Here is a 26988-nt window from a genome sequence, read left to right as displayed (position 1 = left end):
GTCATTTTATGTAAGAAGGTCAAATGTTGGACATTTTGCTGCATTTGGATTTGTTTGGATTTATTTGACAGTTTTTCTTTATTGTTAGGTTGGTTTTTAAATAATGTTTTCCTAACTGAAATACTCTCTTCAACAGCTTTCATGCCATCCTCCTCCTTATCTACCCAGATTTTGTGTGTGTGTGTGTGTGTGTGTGTGTGTGTGTGTGTGTGTGTGTGTGTGTGTGTGTGTGTGTGTGTGTCAGTGATCAAAATATTGAATGACAGACCCTCCTGGACCCCAGTACTCACAGCCCTCCTTGCAGTACTCGACCCCATAGCCATCCAGCTCAGACGAACCCAGATGCTCCGGGGTTCTCCACTTCAGTGAGACGGTAGTGTCACTGATGTCATCCACACACAGGCCGACGGGCTCACTGGTTGGGGCTTAGAGAGAGAGAGAGGAAAGGAAGAGAGAGGGATTTCAGCAACATTATTCTAGTCTAAATAAGAAATCAATGACAAGAAAAAAGACATCAATAGTTCCATATGTTATGTCACAGTATGTGACTGTAAAGAAAACATGTTGCAAAACAGAAGGAAACATTTCAGTGTCAGCAGGTATCAAGGCAGGATATTTTTTATTGTGGATTTACTGCTACCTGTCACTTATGCCTCAGCATCAAGGCAGCTTAATTTAGCTGCAGATAAAGTGTAGTGTTGCTACAGGTAACAGCCATGTAAACTGGGGTCCTCCAATAAAAGCATGAGTCACTTCCTGAAATACAGTATCTCCAACCTAACCGCAACCCATGTGTTAAGCTCCCCTGCAGGCTAGCTGACAAGGAGCTAGCACATTGGAGATTTAGTATGGACCTTGCAGGCTCCCAAATGGCTCCCGAGTGGCGCAGCGGTCTAAGGCACTGCATCTCAGTGCTTGGGGTGTCACTACAGACACCCTGGTTTGAATCCAGGCAGTATCACAACCGGCTGTGATTGGGAGTCCCATAGGGCAGCACACAGTTGGCACAGCGTCGTCCGGGTTTGGCTGGTGTAGGCCGTCATTGTAAATAAAAATGTTCTTACTATCATGGTTAAATAAATAAAAAATAAAAATGCAGGACAGGGCTTTCAACCTGGTCTTAGAGCATTTTGTATTATTCTGTACGCAAATCCAAGCCACTCCATTTAGGATGGTATGTATTCATTTGTGGATGTCCATTACCTATTTCATATGACATGTTTACTAATTACAATTCGTATTACATGTTACGAATTTCTAAAACGAACAATGTGTTACGAATTTGCGACACGTACAATACATTACGAATTTGCAAAACGTATGATATGTTAGAAATTTTAGCTAGGTGGCTGGGGTGTTAACGTTAGCTAGCTGGCTAACTTTAGCTAGGCTAGGGATTATGGTTTGCGGTTAGGGTTAAGGTTAAGTTTATGAGTTATGAGTTAGGTTAAAGCAGTGCTTCTCAATTATTTTCTGTTATGCCCCCCCTAGGAAGAAGTAAACATTTCGCGCCCCCCAACTCTCCTCCGCGACTGTAAATAGTATCATTTGTCTATAAAAGTGTCAATCTACTGCAGAGATAGCCTGCAAAGTTCTGTCATACTTTCCAGGTCTATGCCCAAACAGTTCGAACTTCTAATTTTAAAAATTAATCTCTCCAGAAATAAGTCTCTCACTGTTGCCGCCTGCTACCGACCCCCCTCAGCTCCCAGCTGTGCCCTGGACACCATCTGTGAATTGATCGCTCCCCATCTAGCTTCAGAGTTTGTTCTGTTAGGTGACCTAAACTGGGATATGCTTAACACCCCGGCAGTCCTACAATCCAAGCTTGATGCCCTCAATCTCACACAAATCATCAAGGAACCCACCAGGTACAACCCTAAATCCGTAAACATGGGCACCCTAATAGACATTATCCTGACCAACCTGCCCTCCAAATACACCTCTGCTGTCTTCAATCAAGATCTCAACGATCACTGCCTCATTGCCTGTATCCGCCACGGGTCCGCGGTCAAACGACCACCCCTCATCACTGTCAAACGCTCCCTAAAACACTTCTGCGAGCAGGCCTTTCTAATCGACCTGGCCCGGGTACCCTGGAAGGATATTGACCTCATCCCGTCAGTTGAGGATGCCTGGTCATTCTTTAAAAGTTACTTCCTCACCATATTAGACAAGCATGCTCCGTTCAAAAAATGCAGAACCAAGAACAGATATAGCCCTTGGTTCACTCCAGACCTGACTGCCCTCGACCAGCACAAAAACATCCTGTGGCGAACTGCAATAGCATCGAAGAGCCCCCGCGATATGCAACTGTTCAGGGAAGTCAGGAACCAATACACGCAGTCAGTCAGGAAAGCAAAGGCCAGCTTTTTCAAGCAGAAATTTGCATCCTGTAGCTCTAACTCCAAAAAGTTCTGGGATACTGTAAAGTCCATGGAAAACAAGAGCACCTCCTCCCAGCTGCCCACTGCACTGAGGCTAGGTAACACGGTCACCACTGATAAGTCCGTGATAATCGAAAACTTCAACAAACATTTCTCAATGGCTGGCCATGCCTTCCTCCTGGCGACTCCAACCTTGGCCAACAGCCCCGCCCCCCCCGCTGCTACTCGCCCAAGCCTCCCCAGCTTCTCCTTTACCCATATCCAGATAGCAGATGTTCTGAAAGAGCTGGAAAACCTGGACCCATACAAATCAGCTGGGCTTGACAATCTGGACCCCCTATTTCTGAAACTGTCCGCCGCCATTGTCGCACCCCCTATTACCAGCCTGTTCAACCTCTCCTTCGTATCATCTGAGATCCCCAAGGATTGGAAAGCTGCCGCGGTCATCCCCCTCTTCAAAGGGGGAGACACCCTGGACCCAAACTGTTACAGACCTATATCCATCCTGCCCTGCCTATCTAAGGTCTTCGAAAGCCAAGTCAACAAACAGATCACTGACCATCTCGAATCCCACCGTACCTTCTCCGCTGTGCAATCCGGTTTCCGAGCCGGTCATGGGTGCACCTCAGCCACGCTCAAGGTACTAAACGATATCATAACCGCCATCGATAAAAGACATTACTGTGCAGCCGTCTTCATCGACCTGGCCAAGGCTTTCGACTCTGTCAATCACCATATTCTTATCGGCAGACTCAGTAGCCTCGGTTTTTCTAATGACTGCCTTGCCTGGTTCACCAACTACTTTGCAGACAGAGTTCAGTGTGTCAAATCGGAGGGCATGTTGTCCGGTCCTCTGGCAGTCTCTATGGGGGTACCACAGGGTTCAATTCTCGGGCCGACTCTTTTCTCTGTATACATCAATGATGTTGCTCTTGCTGCGGGCGATTCCCTGATCCACCTCTACGCAGACGACACCATTCTATATACTTCCGGCCCTTCCTTGGACACTGTGCTATCTAACCTCCAAACGAGCTTCAATGCCATACAACACTCCTTCCGTGGCCTCCAACTGCTCTTAAACGCTAGTAAAACCAAATGCATGCTTTTCAACCGGTCGCTGCCTGCACCCGCACGCCCGACTAGCATCACCACCCTGGACGGTTCCGACCTAGAATATGTGGACATCTATAAGTACCTAGGTGTCTGGCTAGACTGCAAACTCTCCTTCCAGACTCATATCAAACATCTCCAATCCAAAATCAAATCAAGAATCAGCTTTCTATTCCGCAACAAAGCCTCCTTCACTCACGCCGCCAAACTTACCCTAGTAAAACTGACTATCCTACCGATCCTCGACTTCGGCGATGTCATCTACAAAATAGCTTCCAATACTCTACTCAGCAAACTGGATGCAGTTTATCACAGTGCCATTCGTTTTGTTACTAAAGCACCTTATACGACCCACCACTGCGACCTGTATGCCCTAGTCGGCTGGCCCTCGCTACATGTTCGTCGTCAGACCCACTGGCTCCAGGTCATCTACAAGGCTATGCTAGGTAAAGTGCCGCCTTATCTCAGTTCACTGGTCACGATGGCTACACCCACCCGCAGCACGCGCTCCAGCAGGTGTATCTCACTGATCATCCCTAAAGCCAAAACCTCATTTGGACGCCTTTCCTTCCAGTTCTCTGCTGCCTGCGACTGGAACGAATTGCAAAAATCTCTGAAGTTGGAGACTTTTATCTCCCTCAACAACTTTAAAAATCTGCTATCCGAGCAGCTAACCGATCGCTGCAGCTGTACATAGTCCATCTGTAAACTACCCACCCAATTTACCTACCTCACCCCCCATACTGCTTTTATTTATTTACTTTTCTGCTCTTTTGCACACCAGTATCTCTTCTTGCACATGATCATCTGATGATTTATCACTCCAGTGTTAATCTGCTGAATTGTAATTATTCGATTTATTGCCTACCTCATGCCTTTTGCACACATTGTATATAGATTCTCTTTTTTTTCTACCATGTTATTGACTTGTTTATTGTTTACTCCATGTGTAACTCTGTGTTGTCTGTTCACACTGCTATGCTTTATCTTGGCCAGGTCGCAGTTGCAAATGAGAACTTGTTCTCAACTAGCCTACCTGGTTAAATAAAGGTGAAATAAAAAAAATAAAAAATAAGTACACCTCTGCATAACATTGTATCCTTATTAACATTAAAGAAAACAAAAAAACTAAAAAGAAAGAAATATAGATCAACTTACAAAGAATAACTTTATTAACATTGTTTTTTAGTCTGTAACAGAAAAGACTTAAAGTGCATCGATTTGTCTGAAATTTAAAAAAGAAATTCAAGCCTTATTTAAACTGTAATTTTTTTTTTACCATTTGATACTGAAATTTTTTATTAAATATAATCAATAAATAATAATAAATTCAAATTGATCAGCAACAATAACTCAGGAGCACAATATATGAAACACTTTAACCTATAAAACAAAAATGAATAAAACAATTTGTGCTGATTTTTTAAAATCAAAATGAGGAAGTCATAGTTTTTATTTTTGCAGCACTTGAGTCATCCAGCATGACAGAGACCATGTCTAATGCTGCAGGTAGTATCAGCTCCTCTGCTATGGAGTGAGGTTTTTTGCACTGAGCAATTTGGTACGCCACCTGATATGATGCTAACAGTGCTCGCTGGTTTACTGAAGTAGCATTCACAAAGCGGGACGATTGTTGGCAATATTCGGCACGTTTTTGCTGAAAAAACTCAAGCGGCTTATCAGCGTGATTGGGGTGTAATGTCTTTAAGTGACGCCTTAATTTATTTGGCTTCATGCTGTCCGCTGCCAGACACAGTAAACATACCGGTCTTTCCTCGTCTCCCACAGTAGTCACAGTGAAGCCAAGCGCTACATACGCGTCGTCATATTTCCTCGTCTTAGCTTTCGGGAGACTTACGTTTGTCTCATTATCTCCGTCTCTCTCCGCCTTTCTTTTCATCCCTGTTAAATATTTTTCCATGGTGTCTCTTAAGGGTTTGTTATCTGCACTTCATATCTTCTGCTCTGTGCTGTGTGCTCTTGTTCGGTGCAAAAAAAACCTACTCCCTGCAGCAAAAAAAAAGCATGTTCCCCGGGGTCACACACGCCCCCCCTGGCATCGCTCCGAGCCCCCCCAGGGGGGCGCGCCCCACTATTTGAGAAGGACTGGGTTAAAGGGTCAGATCAGGGTTAAAACTTCTTTCGGATCAGTGGGGCGCTAGCGTTCCACCTCGACAACATCCGGTGAAATTACAGAGCGCCAAATTCAAATTAAATTACTATAAATATTTAACTTGTGATGCAATACATCAAAATAAAGCTTAACTTGTTGTAAATCAAGCCGCCGTGTCAGATTTCAAAAAGGCTTTACGGCGAAAGCAAACTATGTGATTATCTGAGGACAGCGCCCCGCCTACAAACACATGAAAAACATATTTCAACCAGGCAGGTGCGACACAAAAATCAGAAATAACTATATAATTCAATGTGAGATTCAATTCAGATCCAATGTGGCATGGATCTGCTTTTTTTCTAAAGTATTTCTATTTACTTCGGATCTGGAATCCCTCAACTGAAGATAGCCAACTAACTACCTACCAGCTATCAGTTAGCAAACCATTGCTAGCGGTCATCAGCTAACCTTTAGCTCGGAAAGCTCTCACCAGTTCGAACAACGTGACTCAAACCAGAGCATAACGGACCTATTTCTCTCCATATCCCCGGATTCCTACCACAAACTCTGAACATTTTCATCGGTATCTTCGCAACTAGCTAACCGCAATCCCGGGTGACCACTCCTGGCTAGCTTTTCCATCCCAGAGCAAGCACCAATTAGCATGAAGCTAGCCCGGCCAGGGCTCCTGTGCTACCACCGAAGCCCACTCCTGGGCTACAATATCCGGACCCCTTCTACTGCCGGTATGGGGCACGGAACCCCGCCGATCCTCTACGACTGGAATACCGACATAATCTGCCCGAGGACTCCAACAGGCCCCTCAGGCTTGACGCACGCTGAAGGCCCATCTGCTAACCTGCTAGCTACCTAGAGCTACCCAGAACACTACTAATTCCACAACTGGTCTATTGACGTCACCGCACGAAGAGGCAAAAACACTTACCCCCATCGCGACGTCCCCCAAAGGCTAACTTGCTAGCCCCGGTCTGCTAACTGCTAGCTTGCCGGCCCCGGTCTGCTAACTGCTAGCTGGCCTGCCCCGGTTTGCTAACTGCTAGCTTGCCTTCCCCGGTCTGCTAACTGCTAGCCCCTGCTAACTGCTTGCTTGCTAACCTGGTCTGCTAACTGCTAGCTTGTTTAGACCCAGCCTACTAACTGTTAGCTTGTTAGCATCGGCCTGCTAACTGTCTGAATCGCCGTGTCCCCAGTCAGCCCAACCACTCACTGGACCCATATGTTCACTTAGCTACGCATGCCTCTCTCTAATATCAATATGCCTCGTCCATTACTGTCCTGGTTAGTGATTACTGTCTTATTTCACTGTAGAACCTCTAGCCCTGCTCAATATGCCTTAACCAACCATGTTGTTCCACCTCCTACATATGCGATGACCTCACCTGGTTTAAATGTCTCTAGAGACTATATCTCTCTCATCATTACTCAATGCCTAGGTTAACCTCCAATGTGCTCACATCCTACCTTACCTTTGTCTATACACTATGCCTTGAATCTATGCTATCGAGCCCAGAAACCTGCTCCTTTTACTCTCTGTTCCAAACGTGCTAGACGGCCAGTTCGTATAGCATTTAGCCGTACCCTTATCCTACTTCTCCTCTGTTGATGTAGAGGTTAATCCAGGTCCTGCAGTGCCTAGCCCCACTCCCACTCCCCAGGGGCTCTCATTTGTTGACTTCTAAAACCGTAAAAGCCTTGGTTTCATGCATGTTAACATTAGAAGCCTTCTCCCTAAGTTTGTTTTACTCACTGCTTTAGCACACTCTGCCAACCTGGATGTCTTAGCCGTGTCTGAATCCTGGCATAGGAAAACCACCAAAAACCCTGAAATCTCCATCGCAAACTATAACATTTTCCGCCAAGATAGAACTGCCAAAGGGGGTGTGTTGCAATCTACTGCAAAGATAGCCTGCAGAGTTCTGTATTACTATCCAAGTCTGTACCCAAACAATTCGAGCTTCTACTTCTAAAAATTCACCTTTCCAGAAACAAGTCTCTCACTCTTGCCGCTTGCTATAGACCACCCTCTGCCCCCAGCTGTGCCCTCGATACCATATGTGAATTGATTGCCCCCCATCTATCTTCTGAGCTCGTGCTACTAGGTGACCTAAACTGGGACATGCTTAGCACCCCGGCCATCCTACAATCTAAACTTGATGACCTCAATCTCACACAAATTATCAATGAACCTACCAGGTACAACTCCAAATCTGTAAACACAGGCACCCTCAGATGTCATCCTAACTAACTCGCCCTCCAAATACACCTCTGCTGTTTTCAGTCAAGATCTCAGTGATCACTGCCTCATTGCCTGCATCCGTAATGGGTCTGCGACCAAACAACCACCCCTCATCACTGTCAAACGCTCCCTAAAACACTTCTGTGAGCAGGCCTTTCTAATCGACCTGGCCGGGGTATCCTGGAATGACATTGACCTCATCCCGACAGTAGATGATGCCTGGCTATTCTTTAAAAGTGCCTTCCTCACCATCTTAAATAAGCATGCCCCATTCAAAAAAAATTGAACTAGGAATAGATATAGTCCTTGGTTCACTCCAGATCTGTCTGCCCTTTGACCAGCACAAAAACATCCTGTGGCGTTCTGCATTAGCATCGAATAGCCCCCGTGATATGCAACTTTTCAGGGAAGTTAGGAACAAATATACACAGGCAGTTAGGTAAGCTAAGGCTAGGTTTTTCAAACAGAAATTTGCATCCTGTAGTACTAACTCAAAAAAGGTCTGGGACACTGTAAAGTCCATGGAGAATAAGTGCACCTCCTCCCAGCTGCCCACTGCTCTGAGGCTAGGAAACACTGTCACCACCGATAAATCCACTATACTTGAGAATTTCAATAAGCATTTCTCTACGGCTAGCCATGCTTTCCACGTGGCTACCCCTACCCCGGTAAACTGCCCGGCACCCTTCACAGCAACCCACCAAAGCCCCCACCATTTCTCCTTCACCCAAATCCAGATAGCTGATGTTCTGAAAGAGCTGCAAAATCTGGACCCCTACAAATCACCCGGGCGAGACAATCTGGACCCTCTCTTTCTAAAATGATCTGCTGAAATTGTTGCAACCCCTATTACTAGCCTGTTCAACCTCTCTTTCGTATCGTCTGAGATTCCCAAAGATTGGAAAGCTGCCGCGTTCATCCCCCTCTTCAAAGGGGGTGACACTCTAGACCCAAACTGCTACAGACCTATATCTATCCTACCCTGTCTTTCTAAGGTCTTCGAAAGCCAAGTTAACAAACAAATTACCGACCATTTCGAATCCCACCGTACCTTCTCCGCTATGCAATCTTGTTTCAGAGCTGGTCATGGGTGCACCTCAGCCACGCTCAAGGTCCTAAACGACATCATAACCGCCATCGATAAGAGACATTACTGCGCAGCCGTATTCATCGACCTGGCCAAGGCATTCGACTCTGTCAATCACCACATTCTTATTGGCAGACTCGACAGCCTTGGTTTCTCAAATGATTGCCTCGCCTGGTTTACCAACTACTTCTCTGATAGAGTTCAGTGTGTCAAATCGGAGAGCCTGTTGTCCGGACCTCTGGCGGTCTCTATGGAGGTGCCACAGGGTTCAATCCTCGGGCCGACTCTCTTCTCTGTATACATCAATGATGTTGCTCTTGCTGCTGGTGATTCTCTGATCCACCTCTACGCAGACGACACCATTCTGTATACTTCTGGCCCCTCTTTGGACACTGTGTTAACTATCCTCCAGACGAGCTTCATTGCCATACAACTCTCCTTCCGTGGCCTCCAACTGCTCTTAAACGCAAGTAAAACTAAATGCATGCTATTCAACCGATCACTGCCTGCACCTGCTCGCCCGTCCAGCATCACTACTCTGGACGGCACTGACTTAGAATACGTGGACAACTACAAATACCTAGGTGTCTTGTTAGACTGTAAACTCTCCTTCCAGACTCACATCAAGCATCTCCAATCCAAAATTAAATCTAGAATCAGCTTCCTATATCGCAACAAAGCATCCTTCACTCATGCTCCCAAACATACCCTCGTAAAACTGACCATCCTACCGATCCTCGACTTCGGAGATGTCATCTATAAAATAGCCTCCAACACTCTACTCAACAAATTGGATGCAGTCTACCACAGTGCCATCTGTTTTGTCACCAAAGCCCCATACACTACCCACCATTGCGACCTGTACGCTCTCGTTGGTTGGCCCTCGCTTCATACTCGTCGCCAAACCCACTGGCTACAGGTTATCTACAAGTCTCTGCTAGGTAAAGCCCCGCCTTATCTCAGCTCACTGGTCACCATAGCAGCACCCTCTCGTAGCACGCGCTCCAGCAGGTATATCTCACTGGTCACCCCCAAAGCCAATTCCTCTTTGGTCGTCTTTCCTTCCAGTTCTCTGCTGCCAATGACTGGAACGAACTGCAAAAATCTCTGAAGATGGAAACACTTATCTCCCTCACTAGCTTTAAACACCAGCTGTCAGAGCCGCTCACAGATTACTGCACCTGTACATAGCCTATCTATAATTTAGCCCCAAAAACGATCACTTCCCCTACTGTATTTGTTTCGTTTTTTTGCTCCTTTGCACCCCATTATTTCTACTTTGCACATTCTTCCACTACAAATCTACCATTCCAGTGTTTTACTTGCTCTATTGTATTTACCTCGCCACCATGGCTTTTTTTTGCCTTTACCTCCCTTATCTCACCTCATTTGCTCACATTCTATATAGACTTATTTTTCTACTGTATTATTGACTGTATGTTTTATTTATTTATGTATGTTTATTCCATGTGTAACTCTGTGTTGTTGTATGTGCCGAATTGCTATGCTTTATCTTGGCCAGGTCGCAGTTGCAAATGAGAACTTGTTCTCAACTAGCCTACCTGGTTAAATAAAGGTGAAATAAAATAAAAATTTAATAAATTTCTCAAACGAAAAACATCAACCAATTTCTAAAGACTGTTGACATCTAGTGGAAGCCATAGGAACTGCAACCAGGTTCCTCATGATTATAGTTTCCCATAGAAAACCAATTGACCTCAAACATTTTTTTTCCTGGATGGTTTGTCCTTGGGGTTTTGCCTGCCAAATAAGCTCTGATATACTCACAGACATAATTTTAACAGTTTTAGAAACTTTAGATTGTTTTCTATCTAAATCTACCAATTATATGCATATCCTAAGAAACAGGCCGTTTACTTTGGGCACACTTTTCATCCGGACGTGAAAATACTGCGTCCTATCCCAATGAAGTTAAGTAACCATCTGTCTTATGTAACCATCAGTGGAGGCTGCTGAGGGGAGGCCGGCTCATAATAATGGCCAGAACAGAGTAAAAGAAATGGCATCAAACACATGGAAACCACGTGTTTGATGTATTTGATACCATTCCAATTATTCCGCTCCAGCCAGTACCATGAGCCCGTCCTCCCCAATTAAGGTGCCAACAACCTCCTGTGGTAACCATACCAAACATGACATATCATACTAATATCAGTGTTCTGGATTTACCTTTACTATATTACGTCTAGTCTATGAGACAAGGCTGCAATACTGGACTAGCTGCATCACTGCTACTATGGAAACCATTCACTCCCTATAAATCTTGTCATGTTCAAGTCACCATTTTTCTTAGAAAATGGGTAAATAACAATGGAGAAACAAATAGAGAGTATCTCACACATTTTTTGTTTACATCCAAGAGTCTAAAGATTTATTTCATGAATAATCCTCCAAATATCAAGAGAGAGAACTGAGGTCATTTGTAATTTGTCTTGTCATAGCTGATTTGTACCACATAAACAGTTTGTATGTAACAACACATTAGCACATAGAGACATCCTGCAAAAGCAGCCTAAAATAAGCTCAAGCTGACAGCCATCAGAGGTTGAGTTACAGAGTTGCCTTGCCCCCGGGCCCCGAGCCCATGGTCCCATGCCACAGGTTAACCAGAAAGGGGGCCATGTAGGCACGTACTAGAGGTCAGAGGTCAGTCTGTGTTTAAAGGGTCAGACTGAATGGGAAAGACCAACCGGCGGCTATCGGCAGTACAGGAACACAGCAAACATAATACTTTGATAAACATCCTTTTCATCTTTTTAGCCAATACACAAACAACAACACAGGAAAGTCTGTTAGTAGAAAACTTTTCTTCTCTTTTGCGCCTGTGAGTTTTAATACAGAGAGACAAAATATACATTAAACAACAAACATCTCTGATTTACCAATGAAGGTGGCACTGTCCATTCCTACTTATATTGCCCTTTACAATAACAGTAAAAAGGAGAACAGAACCACAGAAACCACAGCCAGGGTTTACCTTCTATCTTATTATCATCATTATCATCATCATTAAAGAAAACCCAGTATTTATTACAGCACAAACCATGCCTCTAATAGTTGACCCTAGCTTAGAGGAAAATAAATCAATGCCTACTCCTTGGAGGTTCCGACTCTGGTACGGGCTCTGGTGCCGGGGCAGGCTCTGGTGCCGGGGCAGGCTCTGCTGGGGCACCCTCTGCAGGGGGAGCTCTATCGGCTGGTGGGTCTCCTTCTGCCGGAGAGGCCCCATCCTCAGCTGGGGGTGCCGGAGCTGGGGCTCCTTCTGCTGGGACTGGCTCTGCTGCAGGTGCTGCTGGCTCAACAGGGGGCTCTGGTGCTGGATCTGGGGCTGGTTCCTCTGGAGGAGGTGCTGCTGCTGCCTCTAGCTTGGCCTCCCCCTCTGTCGGTGCCTTTGCTGCACCATCCACTGGAACCTCCTCTGTCGCCGGCTTCTTCTCGGCCGTCTTTGGCAGCATTGGCTTGGTCATCCTTGAAAAAGGTTAAGATAGTGCTGTTCGAAGTGAGCTTGTCGTACTCCTCCTGTTCCTTGTCTCCCACACGCCTCAATCTACTCTGCTGCTGCTCCTCTCTCTCTCTCTCGCTCTGTTCTATCTCAGTGATAGCACTCGACAGCAGTTCAGCTGGGTCAATGTTCTCCCAGAGCAGCCTCAACAGTAGCAGCTAGCCCCTGTGTTCTAAGCAGCTGGTCCCAGCCCCGCCGTGCGCTTACATGCCATTATTTATAGAGGGGGATGCCACGGATAGTTTCCTAATCAGCTGTCTTACGAGAGATGGGTCCGTCCGGATACCTCGATGTTCACACTCACATCCCGGAGAAGGAGGAGAAGGTAGAAGAAGGTAAAATAATAAGAGACACAGCAAAAGAGAGCCCCTTAATTCCACCAGACTCTGATTTCTGTCCTGAAAACACCTCCAGTCTTATTTTAGACAGTGTCTACCCAAACATGTTTTCCTTACAAGCACAAGTCTGCATGCCATGGGAACCAAATGTCAAGATGACCATGTGTTGTTGTTGAGTGGTTACAGGTGCCCGTTGTGATTGCATAGCAGACCTTACATGGCTTAGGGGATATGTAAACTTAACTCTCAGTAGCCAAACCCCCAAGACAATTCACTGTAGTGATAGACCGCACTGATGTCAATAGTTCAAGATGAATTAAAATCATGTAAAAAATACATACAATTTGATACATCAAATTGGGAATTTTGTGACATATTAGTGCAACTGTATTATTAAGGAAGTAATATCAACATTATATTCAGAGAATACAGGTATGTAGCTGCAGTCAGAACAATGGGGTTGTTTCTTCTGTTTTTATGCTCTGTTTATGTTCCGTGGTCAGCTCACAGCAGGTCAGTGTGAGTGTAAATCAGACATCAGTCATCTCTGCCAGGACAAAAGTGTTTATGTGACAGTGTGACAATACATATGATTATTGTGAATAGTCAGATGAATATAATAGTTTGATTAAAACGTTTACATGCTATGCAAGAAGAACGATTTTCCTAATAATCCTGTTTACATGAACACATCTGAAATCAGGCTACCTGATGGGACTTAAATAAATGCACAAAATCACCAATCAAAATAAACATTCTACCACAGTGACCATGTTATTTTTGGGAGGCCTATTTGATTCTGAGTCCGGACATATACAGTTTGTATGTGAAAACTATTTCTAAGATGCATACTTTCAGTTTGCACACACAGGTCATTACTTCTCTGCATTATTCATCTACATGGGCTAGCTCAGACTGTGTTTGGTTACAGTATGTGAGGTGTTAGGTTTCAGTATGTGAGGTGTTAGGTTTCAGTATGTGAGGTGAATTGCTTCTCATAAGTAATGGTTTAATTTAATGGATTTGGCATAATACATGATTGCGTTGTAAAGATACATACTTTCAGACCACTGTGCCCTCCTGTGGTAACTTCCCTCGCGGGGAGGTTTACGCTGCTGGTGCTGGCACAAGCGCAGATCAAATGCACTGCTGGAACTCCGATTAAGCCGTTTACACATGTCCTAATAATTCAAAAGATTGCTTAGAAAACCCGGTGTTTTAATTGGCGTATGTTTACTTAGATTTTGACCTTACGCCGATTAAGAGTAAGGTGTTTACCTGACTATTACCATACTGGTCTTACTGCCATAAACAATTTAATATTGAATTATTAGTGTGCATGTAAACGTAATCATATGACTGGCGAGTGACTGATACCTTTAGCTGACCTGGCCCCACCAGAGCACGCGCCTATACGATGACCATCCCATGAATCATTCTCCACTGCTCAAAGTTTACACCAACAAGTTTTGAAAGCTGACACCTATCTGTTTGCATTTTGAATGACCTGATTGTACGAGGCGCTACATGGAACAAAATGTATTTCCCCATCCCTCAAACAGGCAAGTTCAATTTCATAGATGTACATAAAAGAAAATCATATAGGAGGGGAACTCACCCACTGGGATGAAGGGTTGTGAGGCAGCGCTGTGACATGACATGCCAATGGCGTTCACTGCATAGACACGCATCTCATATTCCACACCCTCTATCATCCTCTTGGCCTCATAGGTAGTGTAGGGGTCAAAGTTAAGCCTCATCCACCTGTAGCTCTTCTTCTTCTTCCTCTCCATCACATAGCCTGGGAAGAAAAAGTCAAACATTGTTACTATAGACATCACAGGAGGTTGGTGGCACCTTAATGGCTGCAGCGGAATTAGTGGAATGGTGTCAAATACATCAAACACGTGGTTTCCATGTGTCTGATGCCATTCCATTCGTTAAGTTCCGTTCCAGCCATTATTATGAGCCGTCGTCCCAGCAGCCTCCACTGATAGACATGTGACTGTACCTATCAATATACTATAATCAAACTACAATTTTTTTTCTCTGTACATGTTTGCTGTAAACAAGTGAGCATTGTGTATCTGGTAAGACATTATGCACGCTACTGTATTTCCTCACCAATGATCGGGTTGCCACCATCTGACTTAGGGGGTCCCACTGGACAACGCAGGAGTCCTCTCCAACACTGAGGATCCTTGGGGCCGAGGGAGGGTCTGGCACATCTGAGGGGAAAGAAACATGAATAAGATGACTTGCGACTATAAGGTTCTATCTGCAAAAAGATGATTCTGAGATAGTTAGCTTTAAAGTTTCAAACCCTCATTGGTTTGAATGGTGTCCGCAATTTTTATCTAGTATTCTTTTGAACTTAACAAAATGCATTGGGGTATTTAGAGTACATATAGGTAGAGAACATTGAACAGTACAAGGCTATGACAATAACTACATTTGGACAAAAATGCAGATAGAACCTTTGTCCCAAGCTCTCGAAGTGTAAAATACAGGATAAGCAAGGTACAACCTGATTCAACTAATGTCTCTCATCTCTTTGACTAATGACAGAAAGAAAAATGTATCAACAAAAATCCTTGTGGACAGTGGTTGTATCTTACCAACAACTTTGACGTTAATGTCAGCTTTGTCCTCCCCAGCAGGGTTCCGCACAATCACAGAGTAGAGGCCCTCGTCCTGTTTATCCGCTCCCTCAATAGTGAAGATACAGTGTCCCTTGGTGCTCTCCACGTGGAGCCTTCCATCTCCCTCTGTCATCACCTGACTCATCAGGACAGCAGTTCATTAGTGGAGTCATTCTCATTCAGCTGAACTTAAGGGATCAATTCCAATTCGTAATGCAACCGTTTATATCATCTGATCTGGGGTGTATTCATTAGCGCACACCGTTGCAAACAAGAGTTTCTTAAAGGACAAATTTAGGTAGGTCCCTCCTTGCTTCGGCTTTCTTGCTGTCGATCTGTTGTAGTGAACATACCCTTGATGATACTGTTTATTGTCAAAGCCAAAAAAGGATGAAATACACTTTCCAAGACACAATGGCTGGAAAGGATTTATCTGGTCATGCTTTTTGGCATGAAAACCAACCACACTAGGAGGTTTACTCATAGACTCAGCTGAAATGTTCATGCACAAGCAGCTATAATACTTACAGTTCTGCCATGGTGTCACCCCTTCGATGTCTTTCATTTCAGCAAAAGATTTCGAACATGCTCTTACCTGATCGTCATGAAAGTATGAAACTGCATGCATTGTTTAATTAGCATTGAATGCTGTGTTAAGTTATCAGGCAACATGTTGCCACCCAGGCCTCTATTGGCACAGACAAAATAAAATCCTTGACGTTTTGAAGTGAACAGTGTGTGAGAGCATGAGGAATAAAAAGTAACAGGGATGTCAGAAGAGAAAGAAGAACAGCATGAGACTGACAAAAATGCACAAAACGAAATATACATCGGAAAGAGATGCATTTTTTGGAACCCAGGTGTTATGGAGAGAAGTAGTAACAGAGATTGAAAAGAGACATGCACAGGCCTCAGCGTTGGTGTTTAGGGCTACACTCACATCCCCATCCTTGATGCTCCATGTTTCTGCCGCCACCTCAGTGCCAGCCTACATGAGCAGAGTAAAGCAGTAAGGGTGCTGAAGAGGAGGCCAGAGGGTATTCCCCTCTTGTCTTCCCCTTCTCCCCAACTAACCTCCCGTTCCCAGCAATCAACCAGTCACCTGCGGGCATTTAGATCATGTGATCACCTGCAGACCTCCTACCTGTTGGGATGGGTGAGGAAGGGACCCTCTCACCATGAAAGTGAAACAATTAGTCAAGACATAAATGAAAAAGGTTGACAATGGAGAACATGGGAAACCACAGAGTTGAACGTGGAAAACAAGGTCAATCCCATAGCTGATAGTGAAAAAACATGCAAAGAAACATTAATAATTAAGCTAGTCAACAGTACGTGGCCACTGGTAGTGGAAGAGTTAATTGTATGAGCGAACATACAAAGTATCAGACAGCTTATGACGTACTAATGGGGCAGACAAAACAACATGGTTCAGTCTTCTCACAGCAAGCCTTACCTGATCATCTGTACAGTCATTGGAACTGAGGTAGTTTCCCCTAAACATCCATTGGCCAGAGGACAGCGTTCACACAAGATTTGGTTCTGGGCTGCCAAGATTGGAATAGAGGCTATGTGCTAGCCTGTGTGGCTAATGAGGAAAACCAGCAATTTTACCTTTTCTCCCTTTGTCCAGACCACAGTAGGCGCTGGGTCTCCAGTGATGGGCACGTCCAGTCGCAGCTTGTTCCCAGCCACCACCATTATGGTGGAGTCGGCCGTGTGACCCATGCAGTCCAGGTGGATCTTTGGAGGATCTTCAGTAATAAAGAATGATGGACATGCAACATATGCAAATGTATTCTTAATCCGGCAATCCAAGATATAAAATCTTTGCAATTAAATAAGAGGCTGCGAGGATGAAGAATAAACTATGGCATACATTGGCGAGGCACATAATCAATCTTGACCTCTGAAAAGCAGACAAACACGCAATTAATTTATTAGATGGAAATGATCATTATGAAATGCAGGGGCACATGACATGGTGTAATTGTAAAAGTACCCAGGAAGTTGAGTTTGACTGAGAGGTTGAATGCGTATCCCTCTGGAACAAAGGTGTAGTCACCCTGGTCCTCGGGTTTGACGTCATCGATAGTGAGCTTGTGGATCCTTCAGTGAGGGAACAATTTTCACTAGTACTTGTCCAACTACTTATTAACAAACCTTCTGATCCTACCCAGTACAACAGTATGGATACCATTCTCACCTGCCAATGTGTGTAATATGGGTCCTGGCATCGGCCTTCACTTCCACTCCGTTCTTGTACCAGATACCCTTCACAGTCTCATCTGAGACCTCACACTTAAACACAGCCTCGTCCTTTGCCTTCACCGTGAGGTCAGCAATGTTCTGGTACACCTCCAGTTCCTTCTCTAAAGAGTCAGAAGTCAGAGGTCAGAGATGATTCACAATGTATGTAGTATATGAAGTAGTTCAGAGTATGGGGTGTGTTCATTATGATCCTAGTTTTTTTCTGGGGGACTTTTACTAGGGAGTCCTAGGTGACATGGATATATTGTATAACTTATACAGTATATAACAACACCAGATGCATAGAGGATAGGGCATCTGATCCACACAGGAAACAAATACTTTTAGACATCAATGGAGCCTCCTCAATGGAGGCTGCAAGCTCAAAGTCTATCAACATAAGAGAGAGTACGAGACAGTTAAGGGTAGTGGACAGGTAGTGTCCGCAATGATCAATGTAAACTACTCCACTCCTAGTGAAGGTTACAGCAGAATGAAGTTAGCTGACAGGAGCAATGAGAAGCTGCTACCGAGAGCATAATGGGATTGGCAGCTGGTAATTCTTGGCAATGGCTAAATTTGAATAGAGGCCCAGATAAACTATTGTTGCGAGGCGGGCCAGACACCAGACATCATCTTTAAATTCAACTACACGCAACAACCCCTGAGCGACACATGACAAAATAATACACACAAGATACTTCTGTATTCAGAGGTTCGTGCTTATTCCCCTCCTATACCCCCTGTTCACCTATGACTGCGTGGCCACGCATGACGCCAACACCATCATTAAGTTTGCCGACGACACAACAGTTGGCTGTTCACCAACAACAAAACAGACTACAGAGAGGAGGTCAGAGACCTGGCAACCTCTTCCTCAATGTGAGCAAGACAAAGGAACTGATTGTGAACTACAGGAAAATAAGGGCCAAGCACTCCCCCATTCACATCGACGGGGCTGTAGTGGAGCGGGTCGAGAGCTTCAAGTTCCTTCGTATCCACATCACTAAGAAACTATCATGGTCCAGACACACCAAGACAGTTGTGAAGAGGGCACGATAACTCATAATTCCCCTCAGGAGACTGAAAAGATTTGCATGGGTCCTCAGACCTTCAAAGAATTATACAGCAGCACCATCAAGAGCATCCTGACTGGTTGCATCACCGTTTGGTATGGCAACTGCTCGGCATCCAACCGTAAGGCGCTACAGAGGGTCGTGCGTACGGCCCAGTACATCACTGGTGCAAAGGCCCTAAAAATTGTCAAAGACTCCAGCCACCCTAGTCATAGACTGTTCTCTCTGCTACCGCACGGCAAGCGGTACCGGAGCACCAAGCCTAGGACCAAAAGGCTCCTTAACAGCTTCTACCTCCAAGCCATAAGACTGCTCAAAAACGAATCAAATGGCCACCTGGACTATTTACATTGACCCCCTTATTTTATTCAAATTTATTTTTTTTGCACTGACTCTCTTGCACAGGTTCAATCTACACTTACTGGACTCTAACCACACACCCGCACATACTACACTGACACTGCAACACACACATGGACACACACAAAACACACACGCACACATGCATATTGACGCCACACACAGACATACATTCACATTCCATCACACTCCTCACATACGCTGCTGCTACTCTCTGTTTATTATCGATGCGTAGTCACTATCCCTACCTACATGTACTGTACATATTACCTCAATTACGCGACTAACCTGTACTCCTACACATTTACTCAGTACCGGTACCCCTTGTATATAGCCTCATTATACACTGCTCAAAAAAATAAAGGGAACACTTAAACAACACAATGTAACTCCAAGTGAATCACACTTCTGTGAAATCAAACTGTCCACTTAGGAAGCAACACTGATTGACAATAAATTTCACATGCTGTTGTGCAAATGGAATAGACAAAAGGTGGAAATTATAGGCAATTAGCAAGACACCCCCAATAAAGGAGTGGTTCTGCAGGTGGTGACCACAGACCACTTCTCAGTTCCTATGCTTCCTGGCTGATGTTTTGGTCACTTTTGAATGCTGGCGGTGCTTTCACTCTAGTGGTAGCATGAGACGGAGTCTACAACCCACACAAGTGGCTCAGGTAGTGCAGCTCATCCAGGATGGCACATCAATGCGAGCTGTGGCAAGAAGGTTTGCTGTGTCTGTCAGCGTAGTGTCCAGAGCATGGAGGCGCTACCAGGAGACAGGCCAGTACATCAGGAGACGTGGAGGAGGCCGTAGGAGGGCAACAACCCTGCAGCAGGACCGCTACCTCCGCCTTTATGCATGGAGGAGCACTGCCAGAGCCCTGCAAAATGACCTCCAGCAGGCCACAAATGTGCATGTGTCAGCATATGTGTCACGCCCTGGCCTTAGTTATCTTTGTTTTCTTTATTATTTTAGTTAGGTCAGGGTGTGACATGGGGGATGTATGTGTTTTGTATTGTCTAGGGTTTTTTGTATGTTTATGGGGCAATGTTTAGTCTAGGTGTATGTATGTCTATGGTTGCCTAGATTGGTTCTCAATTAGAGACAGCTGTCTATCGTTGTCTCTGATTGGGAGCCATATTTAGGCAACCATAGTCATTAGGTAGTTTGTGGGTGATTGTCTATGTCTATGTTGCATGTTAGCACTTAGTTTGTATAGCTTCACGTTCGTCGGTTTATTGTTTTGATTTTGTTTGTATAGTGTTCTTCGTTTTTTCGTCTTTATTAAAGTAAAGATGTATTGCTATCACGCTGCGCCTTGGTCCTCCTCTCTTTCACGTAACGACGATCGTGACAATATGGTCTCACAAGGGGTCTGAGGATCTCATCTCGGTACCTAATGGCAGTCAGGCTACCTCTGGCGAGCACATGGAGGGCTGTGCGGCCCCACAAAGAAATGCCACCCCACACCATGACTGACCCACCGAATTTGCCAATCTTGGTGTTCTCTGGCAAATGCCAAACGTCCTGCACGGTGTTGGGCTGTAAGCACAACTCCCACCTGTGCACGTCGGGCCCTCATACCACCCTCATGGAGTCTGTTTCTGACCGTTTGAGCAGACACATGCACATTTGTGGCCTGCTGGAGGTCATTTTGCAGGGCTCTGGCAGTGCTCCTCCTTGCACAAAGGCGGAGGTAGCGGTCCTGCTGCTGGGTTGTTGCCCTCCTACGGCCTCCTCCACGTCTCCTGATGTACTGGCCTGTCTCCTGGTAGCGCCTCCATGCTCTGGACACTACGCTGACAGACACAGCAAACCTTCTTGCCACAGCTCGCATTGATGTGCCATCCTGGATGAGCTGCACTACCTGAGCCACTTGTGTGGGTTGTAGACTCCGTCTCATGCTACCACTAGAGTGAAAGCACCGCCAGCATTCAAAAGTGACCAAAACATCAGCCAGGAAGCATAGGAACTGAGAAGTGGTCACCACCTGCAGAACCACTCCTTTATTGGGGGTGTCTTGCTAATTGCCTATAATTTCCACCTTTTGTCTATTCCATTTGCACAACAGCATGTGAAATTTATTGTCAATCAGTGTTGCTTCCTAAGTGGACAGTTTGATTTCACAGAAGTGTGATTCACTTGGAGTTACATTGTGTTGTTTAAGTGTTCCCTTTATTTTTTTGAGCAGTGTAGTTATTTTATTGTGTTATTATTTTTCCTTTTGTCCATGTAGCAGAAAATTCTTACTTCATTTTTTAAAAACCCTGCATTGTTGTTAAAGGGCTCCTCAGTAAGCATTTTATGATAAGGTTGTATTTGTACTTGGCCCATGTGAAAAACAAAATGTGATTTGAATTTGATTCGGTTTGATAAAAGTATACATACATGTATGTTTATATACAGTACCAGTCAAAGGTTTGGACACAACTACACACTCAAGGGTTTTTCTTTATTTTTACTATTTTCTACATTGTAGAATAATAGTGAAGACATCAAAACTATGAAATAACACATTTTGGAATGATGTAGTAACCAAAAAAGGCTATTTCATCAAGAAGGAGAGTGATGGAGGGCTGCATCAGATGACCTGGCCTCCACAATCACCTGACCTCAACCCAATTGAGATGGTTTGGAATGAGTTGGACCGCAGAGTGAAGGAAAAGCAGCCAACAAGTGCTCAGCATATGTGGGAACTCTTCAAGACTGTTGGAAAAGCATTCCAGGTGAAGCTGGTTGAGAGAATGCCAAGAGCGTGTAAAGTTATCATCAAGGCAAAGGGTGGCTACTTTGAAGAATCTCAAATATAAAATATATTTTGATTTGTTTAACACTTTTTTGGTTACTACATGATTCCATATGTGTTATTTCATAGTTTTGATGTCTTCACTATTATTCTAAAATTGTAAAAATAGAGAAAAACCCATGAATGTGTCCAAACTTTTGACTGGTACTGTACATCTACATCCAAAATGTTCCAAAAAAATTGCAGGTCTAACTTTAGAACAGCAAAACCAATGTCTGCACTCTGCAGCTCTTGACATCAATGACAGAGCATTTATGGCCATGTTAGGATTGTAAAACGGTCATAAACTGATGTTTAGTTAAGAGATGGTGGAGAATGGGCGTTTTTAGATGTCATAATGACATGGCTAAGGTTCTGTCACAGTTGAAAATGCTGAAGTGACTTTGTTAATTGATTGTTGTTGTTCAATCACGTAATGGTTTAAATTAATGTTGTTATTTCATTTTTGTCCTATGTTCGTTTAGATTTTCTCCTACGTTCGTTTTCATTGAATGGTCATCATCCAACGTCTCTACCACGTCTCCTGTGGGTTGATTCTCTATGCTCGCTGGAATAGGACACCATTTTTAGTTTGCTGTATTCCCTATCTTTTTGGAATATCCCTATAAATATACACCTATTGGCACGAATTAGATATACAGAAGAAATTAAACATGCAGTACAACAGGATAGAATAGAGAGAGAGCGAGAGAGCGAGAGAGCGAGAGAGCGAGAGAGCGAGAGAGCGAGAGAGCGAGAGAGCGAGAGAGCGAGAGAGCGAGAGAGCGAGAGAGCGAGAGAGCGAGAGAGCGAGAGAGCGAGAGTGCGAGAGTGAGAGAGTGAGAGAGTGAGAGAGAGAGAGAGAGAGAGAGAGAGAGATAGACAGAGACAGAGACAGAGACAAAGACACATATAGACAATTGAGGGTCACCTGCGCCAGCCTGTACCCTTCAGATAAAATATATGGGCCATGTCTTCTAACTTTAGCCGGTATTTGGACAGACTTGTGTTTGCGCTGTAACCTTGACATAGTGACATGGTTGATGGCGTGGGCAGCCATGTTTCAAGGTTAGGCAGAACAGGGGCTTGCTTGGAGTGACAGGAACATAAGAGTAGGCTGGGTCTCGGTGAAGGGTGAGGAAGAAGATTCACATTGTTTTTTTTAATCTTCAGCCCAGTACTCTAGTTCAAAGATTGCTTTGTCAGTCTTTAAACTGGACATGCTTTATGGACTGCAGGTGGTTGGACCCCCGGATACTAGCTATCATGTTCAACATTGTTGAGCAGAGATGTATTTCAATCTGTTGTGTTGTCTGACGTAAGCACTTACCCGACACCATGAGTTCAGCCATAGATTCACCACCATTGGTTTTAACTGTGTAGTGGCCACAGTCCTCCTTAGTTGCCTCATTAATGATGAGGACGTGCTTGCGGCCATCTTTCTTGAAGCGGTACTTGAAGGACTCATCCCTTGTCAGCTCCACACCATCTTTCTCCCTGCAGAGACAGAGCACCACATGAGCACTAGCAGTCTCAAATTCTCCATTATTGTCCGATTAATTGAATCTACATCAACATTTCCACATATATATATATATATTAAGCAACACTATATAAAGACTTTATAAACAGTCAGAGGTGTCACTATAACAGCTTTGATTTGAGGTTATGTTAGACAGTATTTAGTGAATGTGTTACAGAGTTGCCGATGTAACACTGTCAGCCATTTTGCATTACAAATCGGCACTGACAAATGTTCTCAATATGTCACTTTTCTGAATGGTCATCACTTTACCACAACTATTTAATTTTCACCAATGAAGGCACAGTTGCACAGGTATTAACAGTTGTATCATTGCAATCTGATACTGTATGTTTGCTCAAAGAAACAAATTGGCGAATACATATTTATTTATGTGTCCATGGTTAGGCCCAATTCCAGGAACATCACAATGCTGTATTTTGGATGGGTGACCATAATTCACGATGACTTTCCCGCTAAAGGACAGGGGACGTGCTAACAGCCCTGTGTGACCTTTCATGTGGCTGATAATTTACTACATGTTGTGATATCCAGCCTAGCCCTGTGGCAGATATACTGTGACTGAGACCCTGTGGCAGAGACCCTATGGCAGAGACCCTGTGGCAGAGACATTGTGGCAGAGACATTGTGGCAGAGACAATGTGTCAGAGACACTGTAATATATAGCCCAGCCCTGTGGCAGAGACACTGTACCTGAAACACTGACAGGAAGGTCAGCATCTGTCTGTCAATCAGGGAAGTCACAGCCTGGGGGTGACTAACACGTTAAAGCCATGAGCGACACAAATGCCATCTACCGGACATGTGAGGAATGTGCAGCGCAGAGTCAAAAACTACATCTGTTTCAATCCTTACAACCAGAGTAATGTATCCTCAAACCAAGATCTGATATGTGGATTAATTCTAACAAGGGAAACACAAAATACAGCAATTTCCTATATGAAACCTAATGTACCACAATGTCACCATATTAGTTATTACAGCCATCTGTTGTGTCTTTCCGAGTTGTTGTGAAATGACGTAATGTGAACAGTATGCCAGACCATGCTATTGATGTCCTCGGTCAGGGACTTGGCACTTTGTAAATCTTAAAATACTGTCTGGTATGGCACCCATTGTTTGACTCCTCACACCTTCTATGGTATGGAAGTGTTTGAGTTTGATTTGTGGGTTGAGGGAACGTCTTACCATTTGACAGTAGCCCCTTCTTCTGACACCTCACACTCTAACTCCACCCGCTCACCCTTCATGACCATCTGGTCCTCCAGATTACTTGTAATAGTGACAGGAGGCTCTGCAGACACACAGAGAAAGAAACAATAACAACCACCATTATACCACCAGGCACCTAGCAAATAATCATATTTCCCTTGTTGTGAGTTTCCCTTGTTATGTCATGATGCTATCTTAAACATCACGCAGGCACAAATATAATGTCAGTGTGAAATGCATTCAAACTGGTGTACAAATGAAACATTGATGTTGGACCGTTGACTGTCCACTTTCAGTTGTCTCACATGCACCTTTGACAAAGAGCTCTGTGGTGCACTTCTCATCTCCGACCACACAAGTGTATGTGGCATCGTCTGACAGTGAGCAGTGGTTGATGGTGAGGTATCGCTTGTTGCCAACACTCTCAAAGATGTACCTGGTAGATGGACAAGAACCTTCATTATCCACGCAATTATTCACCAACACCTTTCATAATAAAATAAATGTTCCTTATTGACAGACATAGACAACATTCAAACCACAATAGCCTTCTGTGTAACACTGTCATCCTGTTGATGATACATTGTATAGATAGTTGGTAAATTGGTTGATTGCATAACAGTTTTACATCAGTCATCATCATGTTTTCAGAGTAGACAGCAGTGTGGAGACCCCAAAAAGCTTCCATATTTACAATGGTTGACAGTCGTATTCCTGTCTAGCTTATTTCAGCCCTTTGCTACTGTTGGTACCTAGCAAAACAATCTCAGATGTGCTGCTTGAAATGATGAAAGTACTTACTTGCTGTTCATGAAAGGTCAGCAAGATCAGCACAGTCCATCCATGTGTTGTGTCGGGGGAGAGAAGAGAAACGTTTGCATGGCATATACAGCAATCTGAGAGATAGATAATTGTATTGTTGAGTTGCTGAATAAGCATGTGTTGTACACACATTTGTAAGAGATGGTACATCAGTAATTCATTCAATTTGAATGCAAGCTCAGAAAACCCTTTCCCCTTCCAGTTAATTAAATCTCTTGCCCATTCTTCAGCCATTTTACATCTACGTCTTCATTGGCCACCTCAATGCATAGTTTCATTTTATGCCCTTTTTCTACCTGGTAGGCAGGGTCCAGCTTCTTTAGGAAAGCTGGGGTTTGGAGACACAGACACGTGGAGAGCAATTACTTTTCCTATAGTTAACAATACTGATCTGCAGAGGTAACATTTAGCTGTAAATACAGATATAGTAGCTAGCTTCTACAATGGAGGCTTCCATGGAGGGATGACTGAAGGGATGAGTACCTAAATGGGTATTTGCGGTGTCCATTTTAGGACGGGTTCAATCTCAGGATGCATAATGTATGAGCTGAAGGATAAGTGTTGGTTTCACAAAGATAGAGATACCAACCTTCACTCTTCTTTTCCTCCTTCTTCATCTTCTTCAGCCTCTTCAACATCCCACGCAGGTCTGTGATGCCATACTGGAAGGCGATCTTCTCATACTCACTGGCTTTAGCCTTCTGGAGGATTTCCCATACATCCTCATCAGGCTCACTTTTGACCTGGGACTTAGAGGCACTGGCACAGAAAGAGGACACAAGGGGACAAGGTAAGCCAATGTCTGAAGCCATCACTTAGCATTATCATTAGGCTACATTACTGACCATGCACAGTAACAGTTAGGTCTATCCATGCTCAATAGGCCTACTTATACATTTTCTTCATTACTTGCAATTTTCCATTACAATTTTCTAAGTCACATTTGCATTCAGGTTTCACTCAAACTCATTGCAGTCTTCACATAACAGTCAGATAACATATTATTACATCGACAACAATTGTTTCTTACCGATGACCTGGTGAAAAAACTGCTGCACTCATTCCGAAGCAGAACCCAAGCGACAAACCAAACAGATTAATACATACATCAAATATACATTGCAGTACCCAAAATCGAATTATAGCACCCTAGAACCCACCCATGAAGACCGCAAATAAGCACAACTACAACAAATATATTTTCTGCTGCAATAGTCTGCAGACATACAGAAAAGTGCCATAGCTATTGTAAAATATTGAAAATGAATTCCGATTAATCAGAATTATATAGAACATCAAATCAGAATAATTGAATAACTGTATTATGAATTTTGAAAAAAACATTCACATTTTCAACAAACAAGAGACCCTAAAACAATGTGTTTGCCAGTATAGGTCAATGCATGACATCAAGGTAAATGCCAGGGCATGAGAGATGCCAGACAAAGAGAGATGGACACAGAGAGATAACATGCCCAA

General features: G+C 44.1%; 1 protein-coding gene across 1 annotated transcript in view; it reads right to left on the bottom strand.

The window, feature by feature from the left end:
• The window catches only part of LOC139563176 (myosin-binding protein C, cardiac-type-like), a 51954-nt gene that overhangs the window by 11187 nt on the left and 13779 nt on the right, over window positions 1-26988 (bottom strand). Inside the window, 16 exon segments of the mRNA XM_071381515.1 lie at window positions 291-425; window positions 14434-14616; window positions 14940-14975; window positions 14978-15043; window positions 15434-15593; window positions 16398-16445; window positions 17072-17211; window positions 17337-17366; window positions 17460-17566; window positions 17664-17829; window positions 23263-23429; window positions 24664-24769; window positions 24999-25123; window positions 25489-25503; window positions 25717-25837; window positions 26099-26268. Coding sequence (XP_071237616.1) covers window positions 291-425; window positions 14434-14616; window positions 14940-14975; window positions 14978-15043; window positions 15434-15593; window positions 16398-16445; window positions 17072-17211; window positions 17337-17366; window positions 17460-17566; window positions 17664-17829; window positions 23263-23429; window positions 24664-24769; window positions 24999-25123; window positions 25489-25503; window positions 25717-25837; window positions 26099-26268 — 1775 coding nt within the window.

This window comes from Salvelinus alpinus, chromosome 33 (assembly GCF_045679555.1).
Source record: "Salvelinus alpinus chromosome 33, SLU_Salpinus.1, whole genome shotgun sequence".
Lineage (NCBI taxonomy): Eukaryota > Metazoa > Chordata > Actinopteri > Salmoniformes > Salmonidae > Salvelinus > Salvelinus alpinus.
Note: the sequence above shows the minus strand (reverse complement) of the source record. Positions and strands in the feature narration are given on the sequence as shown.